Genomic DNA, 14,490 nt, shown 5'->3' on the forward strand with positions numbered 1-14,490 from the left:
CCTGAGCAGTAGCCGCCCCCTAACCTCCTCCCCCCCCATACCAGACAGTGATGCAGCCTGTCAGAATTGTCTCCACAGTACGTCTATAGAAGTTTTTGAGTGTTTTTGTTGACATACAAAATCTCTTCAAACTCCTAATGAAGTATAGTTGCTGTCTTGCATTCTTTATAGCTGCATCTGCATCGAGATGTTGGGACCAAGTTAGGTCCTCAGAGATCTTGACACCCAGGAACTTGAAACTGCTCACTCTCTCCACTTCTGATCCCTCTATGAGGATTGGTATGTGTTCCTTTGCCTTACCCTTCCTGAAGTCCACAATCAGCTCTTTTGTCTTGAGTGCCACCATTCCACTAGTTGGTATATCTCACTCCTGTACACTCTCTCATCTCCATCTGAGGTTCTACCAGCAGTGATTATATCATCATTTAAAGAGACTTTTTATTATGTACTTAATAGAATAAGAGAAAATGCTACATATATTTAGCAGATAAGTCAACAACTATGGCAGGGGTTCCCAATCTGGGATTCACGGACCCCTCGGTTAATGGTAAGGCTCCATTGGGTAAAAAAGGTTGGGAACCCGAGATCTATGGAGGCAGAAACGGTTTCAAACTGATGACATTTCATCAAAAGTGGGAATAGTTAAGATGTAAGATTATTATCTGAAATCATAAAGTGAAATATTGTTTATCCTGACAACCTGAGATCAAACGAAAACACCCTAGAACTGTCCTTTATTCAAATTACTTCTTTAGATTAATAAGCAGAGTATAAAACAGTAGGCTGTACACTGGCCTCACATGTGTCCAAACTTTTGGCCGGAGTAAAGATATAATGAAAGCACCACATGCCATATTGTGTAGAAAATTCATTGGCAATTTTACATTATATTTACTATTGCAAATCTTTTGCTGCAGATTATGTCCAATATACAAACAATGTATTTTGAATACTTCATTACTAATTTTCAAGTTCTTCAATTTTTTTTGAGCTGAATATTGGAAAACAGCTGTTATTTGTGTTCCACAACCCATTATAACTTGTTACAGCAGTCTGCAGAAACATACCTTTGGTCCATTAGTACAGCATGCAGCACTGGTATCTTGATGAGCTTAATGCAAGTTGTTCTTTGGCATGATGGCTGAAACAAATTGTTTATTTGATAATATATTCTCGGTGGTATCAGAATCTAATAGAAATTATTGATTATGGTTAACTAAATTGAGGAAATCATTATTTAGTGCAGGACCAGATTATTCAATTGCTAGGTTTCTCTGTAATGTATGTCAATATTAGCTAATGAACCAACTTTTTTTTCTATTTCTGTTGAGTCCAATATTTACTTTGGAGGTGATCTTTTAGTTTTTTCAAAAGAGAACTCAAAAGGAAGGACTAGGTACCATGCAAAATAACTATAGTTAGAACTACTGCAATCACCTACAAACTAGCTTAAGGAGGGACATTTTGTTGCCTTGTATAGTGGCTTCATTCAAAAAATAATTATGTTCACTTATGATTGCCTCTGGAACAAATCTGGAATGAAATTGCTTCCTTCCATGATGAGATCTGTAGTGGGATGATTGCTGATGATTGTGTAATATTTAATTCCATTCATGACTCTTCAGCAAATGAAGCAGTATATACCTGCATTGCATCAATGTCCAGAGGCACGGGCTGTGAAATAGCATGTATCTAGAATATACATTTTACAAAAGTACCATGCAATGATTATTTCCAACAATAGAAGCTCTAACTATATACCCTTGATATTCATTGGCACTACCATTTGCTAGGCCCCACCATCAAATTTTCTTGGGGTGGGGAATTGCATGTGTGTGCAGCCATTGACCAGAAATTTACACTACAGCTTAACACAATCCAAGACAAGACTGTTCATTTTGTTGGTAACCTATCCACAACAATCCCAGCCTTAGTAACATACTGTTATAGCAGTATATACTATTTCCAATAGTTATTCATCAAGATTGCACTAACAATACTTCCCAAATCCTGAACTTCTAACATAAAGAAGAATAAATGCAGCAATATCATGGGAAAGGCTCAAGCTACTGGTTCCTTCCAAGTTGAATAATATGACTCAGAAATATGGCATAATGCATCATTGTCGGCCCTGCATCCTGAAATACTACTAAGAAGAAGGTCGTTACCAGAAAGTTTGCAGTTGCTGTTGTCATGATCTTTAAGTGATAGTTCTCAATTCTGATTATCAATTGCCACAATATCCTTTTGAACAACATTTATTGTTTTATTCAGCTTTTCTCTTTGCACTTCTGTCCACAATATGTGATTATTATATTTACTACCCCCAACAACACCCAACTCATCTGAGACTTGTGTCAATCATTCTCAGTCCTTACTCCTAATTGGTTTTCTCCACCTCTCTCTAGCTCTCAAACTTAAAACCTGCTTAATTCCTAAATTTCTTACTTTTAATGAAAGATATTGATGATACCACCTGATGCAATTGAGCTCCATGATGATGAACTAAAACAATAACCATTTCAATTGGTACTGGATGGTTGTTGAAATTATGTAAATAGGGTCTCAGAATTTTGAACGTGTTACCCACTGATCACTGGCACCAGTTAATCACAGTATCATGTTCTCAGAGTGAGTTTACCAATTTATCCCCCTATGGGAAGCATAACAATGTGTAGAGGTGTGCAATTTTGTGTGGTTGTGTATGTGCATAAGCATATGTATGTGTTGGGAGGTCAGTGTATAAGAACAAACAAGTTAACATTTTTACATAGCAGCACACACAAAACGCTGGAGGAACTCCGAGGCCAGGTAGCATATATTGAAGCAAATAAACTGTCGAAGTTTCAGGCCAAGATCCTTCTTCAGAACTGAAGAGGAAGGGGGAGGTTCCTCCTGCATTTTGTGTGTGTTGCTCTGGATTTTCAGCACCTGTAGAATCTTCTGTGTTTAACATTTTTACTTTTTTTTTTACATATTATTTGAAGTTAATTTTATTGTTAATCATCAAACTAATCAACATCAATTTATGCTGCAGTAAATTAGTTAAATGATGGACGTCATCTTAGGACACAATGTCTGAGAACTTGTGGTTCTGTTTTCACCTGTACTAAGACAAAATCAAACTTTCAAATGCAATATGAAGATTAATTTGAGTATTTTGGAAACTGAAAAGTACTAGAATGTGAGTAATCCACAAATCAAATCATTAACTTAATTATGAATGGAAATAATGTTGCACTGTCATCTCTAATATTGAAGGAATGTGCAGTATTTTAGTGATGATTAATAAGTTGAGTGTTAATAAGTGAAATCCACTAATTTTTCAAATTGTAATAACCTATCAAAAATTATCTTGTGTTACATTAATTAACAGAGGATTTCACACCAGTCAAATACAAATCAGAGCCAACCACAAAGGTGAAAAGGGAAATTCCTCCATACAATGGTTTTGGATCTGAGGAGGATTCCTACAATTCTACTTTAAGCTTGGAGCCCAAACCTCCACGACGTGATATAATAAAATTTATGGAGAAAGACAGGTAAAACAAAATGCTTGCAAGTTGATGGACCTGAGACAATTGTTCTTTGAGTTTAGATGATAGCATGAGCACTAAGTGGGTTCTCTGTCAAGGGAAACTGTTTAAAAGGAAACATACCCCATTTGTAACTGCTGAGGGTCTAGTGACTCTTTTAGGTGAATTAACTCTAAAGAGGCCTTTACAGAAAAGCTACAAAAACAAACCACCAGAGGAACTTGGAGGGGTCAGGCATCTTCTATGAAGCAAAGGGATAGTGGATGTTTTGTGTCAAGAATTCACTTTTGCTAAAATGGCAAATGTCAGCTTCCACTGCAGAATGCAACATGCATGTTGTCTACTATACTACCTCAAAAGAGTCAATGTTATGGTTATGAGGAACATATCTATGCCTATCTTTGTATACATTAGTCCAAAATGCATTAATGAACCATGGTTCATTCTTGATCAATTTTGAGATTTTTATCACCAGTTCTCCATAATTTTGTAAAAATGGTGGTCTTTCTGCATCTTATCAAATTATGTTCTGATTTTCTTAATCACTATATTCTACTATTTGTTCAAAGAACTTTATTGCAGATATCTGACGAGACTTGCCTTTTATAAGCCTGTTATTAAATCTATTTGTAGGATTAGTGTTCACTTTATCCTTTATAATGGTCCTTAGAAAATTATATATTAATATTATGCTGAGTGGTTTGCGGATTTCTAGTGTATCAATTCTACCTCTGAACTACATTAACTAAGTTAACAAGATTTCACCATATACGAGCTAAAATTTTTCAAAAGTTTGTACATCTTTGATATCTAATGTTGACTTCTCTCAGTGATCTGCAATACATACCATCAGGGTGCCAAGTGCCTTTGTCCCACAAGTGCTTAAAACTGCTTCTGTATCTATTGTTCTCTAATAGCCTGCCTTCACCTTTTTCATAAATAAATTTGCATTTTCACCACAAATAATTTCTTCGTGTATTTACAATTTTGCTTTACAATTTCTCCTTGTGCTACCTGCCAATCATTTTTCATGCTCCTCTTTTAATTGTTTTGTTTTAGTTTTAACTGTTCTGTGTTTGACACCTGTGACTTAGAATTATAATTTGCCATTTGAGATATAAAATCTGAAATATAATAAATAGTGTCTTGTATTTATGATTTTTTTCAGACAGGGATTGGAAAGCAATGTGCTCCGGTTTAGTGCCAGATTAATAACGAATAATGAAATTAATAATGAACGGAATTTTATCCTTTCCTATTATCTGAGTGATGACACAATTAGTATTTTTGAATCTCCAAAGGTGAACTCAGGTAAAAATATACTGTAGTTATATGCTTTTACTTGCACATAATGGTCTGTGTAATCAACATATGTTAATGTAAATTACATAAATACCATTATAAATATAACTAATGGATCCCTCCAATTGAGCATTCACTACAATACATTCTGTGACAGCATCTTTGTTGAATCAACTCAAATTTGATCATCTTATTTCTAAATGTCAGAGATTTAGATTCTAAATCTGCTCCTCTGAGGACAATCACTTCTCATGATTCAGTGATGGGCTTTGCACCTTTCATTCTCAGCTCCTCTTGAAGCTTGTACTTTGTACGTCTCTGTCATCTTCCCCACCCCATCCCTACCACTTGATCATCCCCACCCCTCTTTATCCACAAGTACTTTAATTGATGTTTTCAGAGCTGCAGAAAGTTAAGCTGCATTGATATGGTTGATGATCCTGGAAGCAAGAGGTATGTTCCTGGAAGCAAGTTTCTTGAAATTCCAAATTTCCATTATTAGGCATGAGTAAACAAACATTTACAGGGCAAGATCATCTTTATTATTAAATTATGCTCTCAGTGGTCACTCTATTAGGTACACCTGTAAACCTGTTCGTTAATGCAAATATCTGATCAGCCAATCATGTGGCAACAACTCAGTGCATAAAAGCATGCGGACATGGTCAAGAGATTCAGTTTGGGGAAGAAATGTAATGAAGTGCCTTTGACCACAAAATGCTTGTTGGTGCCAGATAGGGTGGTGTGAGTATTTCAGAAACTGCAGATTTCCTGGGATTTTCAGGCACAACAGAAGAGTTTACAGGGAATGATGTGAAAAATAAAAGAAGCATCCAGTGAGCGGCTGTTCTGTGGGTGAAAACACTTCATTAATGAGAAAGGTCAGAGGAAAATGGCCATACAGGTTCAAGCTGACAGGAAGGCAATAGTAACTCAAATAATCACACATTATATCAGAGGTGTGCAGAAGAGCATCTCAGAATGCACAATATGTTGAATTTTAAAGTAGATGGATGGCAGCAGCAAAAGATCCTGTACCTAATAAAGTGGCCACTGAGTGTATTTGAGTAGCTCAATACAATTTCACTGGAGAGAGTTGCTCTTGAATCAACATTGTAGCAAGAGATGCAAAGCTAGTAGTGCTCACAAAATCTATGTTTCTGTTAATTATCCCACATGCACACTTTCCCGATTATGTAATATGGGGATGGAGAATCCTAAATTATAACTGTGGCAACTCTTAGTTTTGCTGTCTGGTAGTGTTGGATGATCAGAAATTCTTATAATTCCATTGCTGTACACTGAATTTTGTCCCCAAGTTTCAACGTACATTGTCTAGTTTTCCTGAATTTTAATTAAAGCTTATTGGCATTCATTAAATCTGCTTTCTGTTGTTTTGTAAGAAAAAGCATTTTAAACTACAAACGTTTGTAGGTTTTGAAGATTGTACTTGTAGACCTTTTTTTTAAAAAAAAGATACATAAAAATAATGTATTTTTCTTACAGGCATTACTGGTGGTAAATTTTTGGAAAGGGGACGAATAAAAAAACCTGGCCAGGAACTATATAAGAGTGAGCTATCTGATTATTTCACTCAGCAAGATCTGTTCATTGGAGCCAAACTCTGCTTCTATGGGAATTACTTCTGCCTGGTTGATGCTGATGAGTATACTTTCTGTTACATGGAAAAGAATGCAGATGAAGTAGGTTAAGAACACTTTCACTTTTCTTTATTTACTTTCTACTTCCTTTAAAAGTAAAATTAACTGTAAACAAATGTGCAGAGATAATTTAAAGCAAATGAAGCTCTACAGATATTATAACTTAGGAACATTTATTTTAAAGAATATATTCACCTTGCATATTTTTATCCAAATCATTAATCTTAAAGGGATGAATATTTCAAGCTAATATACTGGAGCTGTCCTTGAAAGGACCATGATAATGTTGTCATGATCAAGATCATTGAAAAGATTATGATCATTGGCGGCTTTCATTACCCAAAGAGAGCCACACTGTAAGGCAAGCGTGCTCTGAGATCTTCATGCTTTAAGTTATGTAAATATTCAAATGCAGCTATTGAAAAGCAAATTCTGATATAGAACTCTTTGATGCAGTCAAAGGGCCTGTGCTGCTCAGTGGTGTTTACAATGCTACTCTCCGGTGTGTGCTCCCATTTGCCATGACATCTAACTTTCTTACCTTTTACCTTGTGCAATTCTTCCTACATGATAATCATGAGGTAGAACAGAAAAAAGGCTGTAAAAAAATCAAGCATTAACTTTTATACAAAATAAAAAGAATCAGAAGACAGATTTAATAGTGAGTTCTAAAAGGCAGAACTGTGCAACTAGTTTCTAGCTCCTTCAAAGCTGAAAAAGAGCAGTAACTCAAACCCCAAGAGACGAGTTGATGTGGGCACATCTACAAATAAATCCAACAGCAATTCAACAAGCTTATCACTGAAAGATTGAGGAAACCTGGGTGAAACTATGTAAATGGTGAACATTGTTTGAATACATTTCCTCATGAAGAATTGTTTCCTTTAAACATGTGCCATTAGCAGCAATAATTTTGTACACAGCAAGACATTGAGGGTCACTGTGGTAGGATTCATGTTTGTGAGGGTGAGGATAAGTTACTAATGCTGGGAAACTGGAAGAAAAAGCAAATATTGCTATTTGTTTTGAGTTCCTATACCTCATGTTCACTAGTAGTAATGTTAATTGGACAGTACATAAAATATAACTTTTATTTGTTGTACTGTAGAGGGATTAACCAATAAAATGTATAGAATTTAATTAACATTTGCTTTAATTAATGTTTATTTTAGCTTATTTTCTTTCATTCTACAATTTATTTTCAACTTTATTGAACTTCTCTTTTACTAGTACCAGAAGGCCAATATTTGCACAATCTTGACAAAGCTCAAAACAAGTGGTAATGTACATTCTCTTGAAATTAAAAGGATGCTTGCAGCTCATGATCATAATAGGACTGGAATAATCAATTATGATGAATTCAGGTGAGCTTCATAGTATCAATTTGGGATCAAATTGGCAATATTTTTTTTGCATTAACATTTACATACTTAGTTGTTTCATAAGACCATAAGTCATAGGAGCAGAATTAGGCCATTCAGCCCATCAAGACTGTGCACCATTCTACCTTGGCTGATTTATTATCCCTTTCAACTCCATTCTCCTGCCTTCTCACCATAACCTTTGATAGCCTGACTAATCAAGAACCTATTAAACTCTGCTTTAAATATACTCAATGACTTGGCCTCCATAGCTGCCTGTGGAAATGAATTCCACAGATTCACCACCCTCTGGCTAAAGAACTTCCTCCTCATCTTTGTTCTAAATGAACGTCTCTCTATTCGGAATTTGTACCCGCTGGTCCTAGACCCACCCAGTAAAGGAAACATCCTCTACACATCCACTTTCAATGTTTGATAGGTTTCAATGAGATCTCACCTCATTTTACTAGACTCCAGCGAGTACAGGCCCAGAACCGTCAAATGCTCCTCATACATTAACCCTTTCATTCCTAGAATCATTCCTGTGAACCTCCTCTGAAGCCTCTCCAATGGCAGCATACCTTTTCTTAGATAAGGGGCACAAAGCTACTTCCAGTATCAAGTGTGGTCTGACCATTGCCTTAAAGCCTCAGCATTACATTCTTGCTCTTATATTTCTAGTCTTCTTAAAATGAATGCTAACATTGCATTTGCCTTCCTTACCACCAACTCAGCCCTCAAATTAACCTTTAGAGAATCCTGCACAAGGACTCCCAAGTCCCTTTGCACCTCTGATTTTTGAATTTTTTTCCCCATCTAGAAAATAGTCTACATCTTAGGAACTACCAAAGTGCATGACCATTCACTTCCCTACACTATATTCCATCTGCTACTTCTTTGCCCATTCTGGCACTCTATCTAAGTGCTTCTGCAAACTCCCTGAATCCTTAACACTACCTGTTGCTCCACCGTATCATCTGAAAACCTGGCCACTAAACCATCAATTCCGTCATCAAATCATTGATATATAACATGAAAAGAAGCAGTCCCAATACTGACCACTGTGAAACACCACTAATCACTGGCAGCTGATCAGAATAGGCCCCCCTTATTCCCATTCTTTGCCTCTTGCCAGTCAGCCAATTTTCTATCCATGCTAATATCTTTCCTGTAGTACCATGGGCTCTTAACTTGTTAAATAGCCTCCTTGTCAAGGCCAAGAAAACAACATCCACTGACTTTCCTTTGTCTATCCTGCCTGTTATTTCCTCAAAGAATTTCAACAGATTTGTCAAACAAGATTTCCCTTAGGAAACCATGCTGACTTTGGTCTGTTTTATCATGTGCCTCTAAGTACCCGAAATCTTATCCTTAATATTGGACTCCAACATTGTCCCGACCACAGAAGTTAGGCTAACTAACCTATAATTTTCTTTTTCCTGGCTCCCTCCCTTCTTAAAGAGAGGAGAGACATTTGCAATTTTCCACTCTCCCAGAACTATTCCAGAATATAGTGATTCTTGAAAGATCATTACTAATGCCTCCACAATCTCTTCAACTACCTCTTTCAGAACCCTGGGGTGTAGTCTATCTGGTCCAGGTGACTTAACTATCTTCAGAAACTTTCAGCTTCCCAAGGAGCTTCTCCTTAGTAATAGCAATTGCATTCATTTCTGCCCCGGATACACTCGAATTCCTGGCATACTGCTACTGTCTTCCACAGCGAAGACTAATGCAAAATACTTATTATTTCATTCCTGCATTACTACCTCTCCAGCATCATTTTCCAGTGATTCAATATCCACTCTCACCTCTCTTTTACTCTTCACCTATCTAAAAAAACTTTTGGTATTCTCTTTATATTGTTTAGCTTAGATGAAATAAAATATTTCATCTTTTCTTTACGGCTTTTTTCGTTGCTTGCTGTTGGTTTTTAAAATCTTCCCAATTTTTGTGATATTATATGTCCTCTTTTTTTCCCTCTTAATGGTCTCCTTGACTTCTCTTGTCAGCCACGGTTGCATCATAATCCGCCCCCCCCCCCACCCCAGCCCCCAACCCCTTAGAGTACTTCTTCATTTTTGGGATGTATCTATCCTGCGCGTTCCGCACTTCCCCAGAAACTCCAACCACTGCTATTATGCCATCATCGTGAATAGTCCCCTTCCAATTAAATTTGTCCAGCTCCTCTCTCATGCCTTTGTACTTCACTGTAATACTGATAGATCTGACTTTAGCTTCTCCCTTCCAAACTGCGGAGTAAATTCTATCATATTATGATCACTGCCAACTATGGGTTCCTTTAGCTTAAGCTCCCTAATCAAATCTGGTTCACTATATAACAACCAATCCAGGATCGCCTTTCCGCTAGGGGGCTCAACTGCAAGCTGCTTTGAAAAGGCATCTTACAAAGGCATTCTACAAATTTACTCTCTTGGGATCCAGCACCAACCTGATTTTTCTAATCTCCCTGCATATTGAAATGCTCCATGACTATTGTAACGTTTCTCTTTTTATATAATTTTTACCACTGTGAAGCCACTCTCAGAGTGGAGGAGCAACACCTCATATTCCATCTAGGTAGCTGCCAATCTGATGACATGAACATCGATTTCTCCTGTTGGTAATTTTTCCCCTCTCCCCTTCTCTCTTCTTCTATTTCCCGCTCTGGTCACTTGCGTTTTCTCCTCATCTGCCTATTACCTCTCCTCCTTCCCTTTCTTCCATGGTCCACTCTCTTCTCCTATAAGGATTCCTTCTTCTCCAGCCCTTTCCTTTCCCACCCACTTGGCTTCACCTATCATCTTCTAGCTATGCTCCCTCCCCCCTCCCCCCACCTTTTTATTCTGGTGTCTTCCCCTTTCCTTTCCAGTCCTGAAGAAGGGTCTTGGCTCAAAGCATCGACTGTGTGTTCATTTCCATGGATGCTGCTTGGCCTGCTGAGTTCCTCCAGCATTTTGTGTGTGTATCCCTTTTTATATGCCTTTTCTAGCTCCCGTTGTAATTTATATCCTATATCCTGGCTACAGTTTGAAGGCCTGTATATAATTCCCATCAAGATCTTTACCCTTGCAGTTTCTCTACACACAAGGATTCTACATCTTCTGATCCAAAGTCACCTCCTAAGACTTTGATTTAAATTTTTATCAACAGAGCCACCCCCACCTCTGCCTACCTGCCTGTCTTTTTGACACAATGTGTATCACTTCTGATCTTCATTCAGCCAAGACTCAGTGATGGCCACAACATCATGTCTGCCAATCTCTAACTTATCCTCTACCTTATTCTGTATACTGTGTGTATTCAAATATAACACCTTCAGTCCTGGATTCATCACCCTTTTCAATTTTGCCTTCATGTTGCACTTAGCTAATCCCAATGGCTGCAACTTTGCCCTATCTGCCTGTCTTTCCGCACAGTCTCACTACATACTGTTTCTACTTGTATACCAACTGGCCCGTCCTCAGCACTATCACTCTGGTTCGCATCCCCTTGCCAAATTAGTTTAAAACCTCCCCAACATCTCTAGGAAACCTGCCCAGAAGGATATTGGTCCCCCCTGGGTTCATGTGTAGCCCATCCTTTTCGTACATGCCTTCCTCAGAAGGCAATGATTCAGAAATCTGAAACCCTGCCTCCTCTGAGAGGTCTTCAACCACTCATTCATGTGTACTATCGTTCTAGTCCGACCCTGACTAGCAGATGGCATGGGGTGTAATCCAGAGGTTACTTCCATTGAGGTCCTGCTCTGCAGCCTCTTCCCTAACTTCTTACGCTCACTGCGCAGGACCTCTTCCCTTTCTCTACCTATGTCATGGGTGCCAATGTGCACCACGACCTCTGGTTGCTTACCCTCCCTCTTGAAAATATTCTGCAGCCATTCTTGACCCTAGCACCTGGGAGGCAACACACTATCCTGTCGTCTTTTTGCGACCACCGAATGCCCCAAACCACTGAGTCTCCTATCACCATTACACTGCCTGACTTTACCTTTCCCTGCTGAGCCTCAGAGCCAGCCACAGTGCCACTGACCTGGTTGCTACTGTATCCTCCCATCAGTATCCATAGGGGTATATGTTCATGTTTTATTCTAGAACGTAGAATAGTACAGCACAGAACAGGCCCACCAGCCCATGATGTTGTGTCAACCTTTTAACCTACTCCATGATAATCTAAAGTTTCCCTCCTACATAGTTCATAACCCTCCATTTTCTTCCATCTGTGTGCCCATCTGAGAGTCTCATAAATGTCCCTTATGCATCAGCCCCTGACACTACCTGTGGCAGTGCATCACTTGCCATTTTATATGTGTAAAGAAAAAAACCTTCCTCTGACATCTCCCTTAAATTTTCCTCCACTCACCTTAAAAGGATATCCTCCGATATAACAGCATACATCAAAGTTGCTGGTGAACGCAGCAGGCCAAGCAGCATCTATAGGAAGAGGCGCAGTCGACGTTTCAGGCCGAGACCCTTCGTCAGGACTAACTGAAGGAAGAGTGAGTAAGGGATTTGAAAGCTGGAGGGGGAGGGGGAGATGCAAAATGACGAAGGGTCTCGGCCTGAAACGTCGACTGCGCCTCTTCCTATAGATGCTGCTTGGCCTGCTGCGTTCACCAGCAACTTTGATGTATGTTGCTTGAATTTCCAGCATCTGCAGAATTCCTGTTGTCCTCCGATATAAGCCATTTCTGCCCGAGGAGAAAGATACTGGCTGTCAACACTCTTTACTTCTTTGTAGTGCTTAACTTGTTGAAGTAGGGAAATCATTTCATTTTCACTCCCAGCCATTTCTGGCATCTCCAAGCCTGAATGCTTGAAACTGCAGTGAGCAAAACACTTCTGAATTGTCTTACTGTTTATTACTCAGCAACCATTAGTGACAACAATCACTGATTTTGAACAAACATGCAGGTGACACTAATTACAAACTGTTTGCTCTAAGCACAATGAAGTGTTGAACAGTCACATGACATGCGTGCAACAGATGCTGGTCAGAAAATGTTTGGAAACAGTCTTCTGTCTCAATTAAACAGCATAATGTCCCAAATAAATGAAGGGAGTCCCGGCTATTTCCTCTATTTGTTTTTGTTCTTTTAAGAGTTGTCCTAAATAAGCAGCTGCCCCAATTAACTGATGGTCCAGTTAACCAGAATCCACTGTATTTATTACCTTTATTTTATTCGGTTGTACTTTTATTAGTGATCAGATTATGATATTGTTTTCTGGCTAATACTGAGTTAGAGAGCTGTTTACTAATGTTACTTGAAACCTCATTAATATCACCCAAGCTATGTAATAATACTTTTAAAGTGCAACTCACTATTCCAGTATTTTGAAAGTTTGAATTTCCCTAAGTTCTTACATATCATAGATTTAATAACTATGTAATAACCTCTGGATTGGTTCCTTGTTGCAATAACTCATTTTATATATTGTTCATGAAAAGGAATATTATAATTCAGATTGGAGAGGGACACCTTACTGAGCATGAAGTGATTACAATGGGCCGGTATTATAGCATTCGGGAAGAGCAAGAAACAGAAGTTTGTCTTATACTACATTTGGTTCAAGAGGTGTTGAGAAAAAATGGCTTTGAAGATTTTCTCAAAATATCTGAGGCTTTCATTTATGAGGATCGACAAAGGTAACAAGCATAGAAATAAGCATTGCCATATTTAGATTTATTACTAATTTATACAGTGAATCCCCAAAATGTTCCAGAAGTTTATAACATAATATGTAAATGCATTATCCACATTCCTCTCATTATGTCTTCCCATTCTTATTTTATGATACTGTACTGTAAATATTTGCAATATTGAACATTTGCAACATGGAAACACATAACTTTTGTAACTAATAATAATTGAGCAATATTTGGAAATTTTAATACTTCCTGACACTTGTCTATAAAATAGCTTAGTATTCATGCATATTAGATTATTTATAGCAAAGAAACTGTTAAATTGAATTTCATCTATATATTATGCAAGCTCTTTTTTCTTATAAGCAATTTACTTTCAAATTTGTTATACTATGAATTCACATTACTTAAAAAAAGAGAAAAATTGCAAGTTACTATATTAAGTCAGCAAGGTCACTTAGAAATGCATTGGATTACATAACATACATTTTAATTTCTTGTGCCATGACATAACCTGTTTATCTTGTATTCTGCTTTGCTTTGTGTTGCAATCTTGAATTTTCACCCAGGGCCATTTCTAATATATTTGTTAGTGAATATGTTAACTTACTCGATCATAGAGCTATCATAGCCAAGACTAAAAAGAGTAATTTAGCATACTTATTTAATTTTTGAACTGTGGACAAAACAAGAAGTGGACATTCTAATGGATTTACATGTTTCTGGGATATAGTAATTATGGTTTGCTAATATTGTTACGGGAAGTGAACTGATCTTCCTTACCTGGACAGATTTTTCTGTTATTCTATCCCCACAATATGTGTTAAATATTAAAAATACCCCCTAAAACAGTGGCACCCATCATCATAACAGGTACCGAGGCCAACAATTAATGTTAATTGTTAAATATACTAAACACGTAAGAAAAAAGACAGTCTGTTGAGGTCATCTACTGTATCCAGTGCTCCTGGTGTGGCTCCCTGT

The 14,490-nt window shown here is 37.7% G+C and overlaps 1 protein-coding gene across 1 annotated transcript in view; it reads left to right on the plus strand.

Annotated features, from left to right (window-relative positions):
* Positions 1–14,490, plus strand: part of efhc2 (EF-hand domain (C-terminal) containing 2) — a 47,769-nt gene that overhangs the window by 19,058 nt on the left and 14,221 nt on the right. The window contains exons 8-12 of the mRNA XM_063049872.1: positions 3,377–3,542; positions 4,705–4,847; positions 6,345–6,541; positions 7,730–7,863; positions 13,309–13,506. Coding sequence (XP_062905942.1) covers positions 3,377–3,542; positions 4,705–4,847; positions 6,345–6,541; positions 7,730–7,863; positions 13,309–13,506 — 838 coding nt within the window. The remainder of the gene's footprint in view (positions 1–3,376; positions 3,543–4,704; positions 4,848–6,344; positions 6,542–7,729; positions 7,864–13,308; positions 13,507–14,490) is intronic.

This window comes from Mobula hypostoma, chromosome 6 (assembly GCF_963921235.1).
Source record: "Mobula hypostoma chromosome 6, sMobHyp1.1, whole genome shotgun sequence".
Lineage (NCBI taxonomy): Eukaryota > Metazoa > Chordata > Chondrichthyes > Myliobatiformes > Myliobatidae > Mobula > Mobula hypostoma.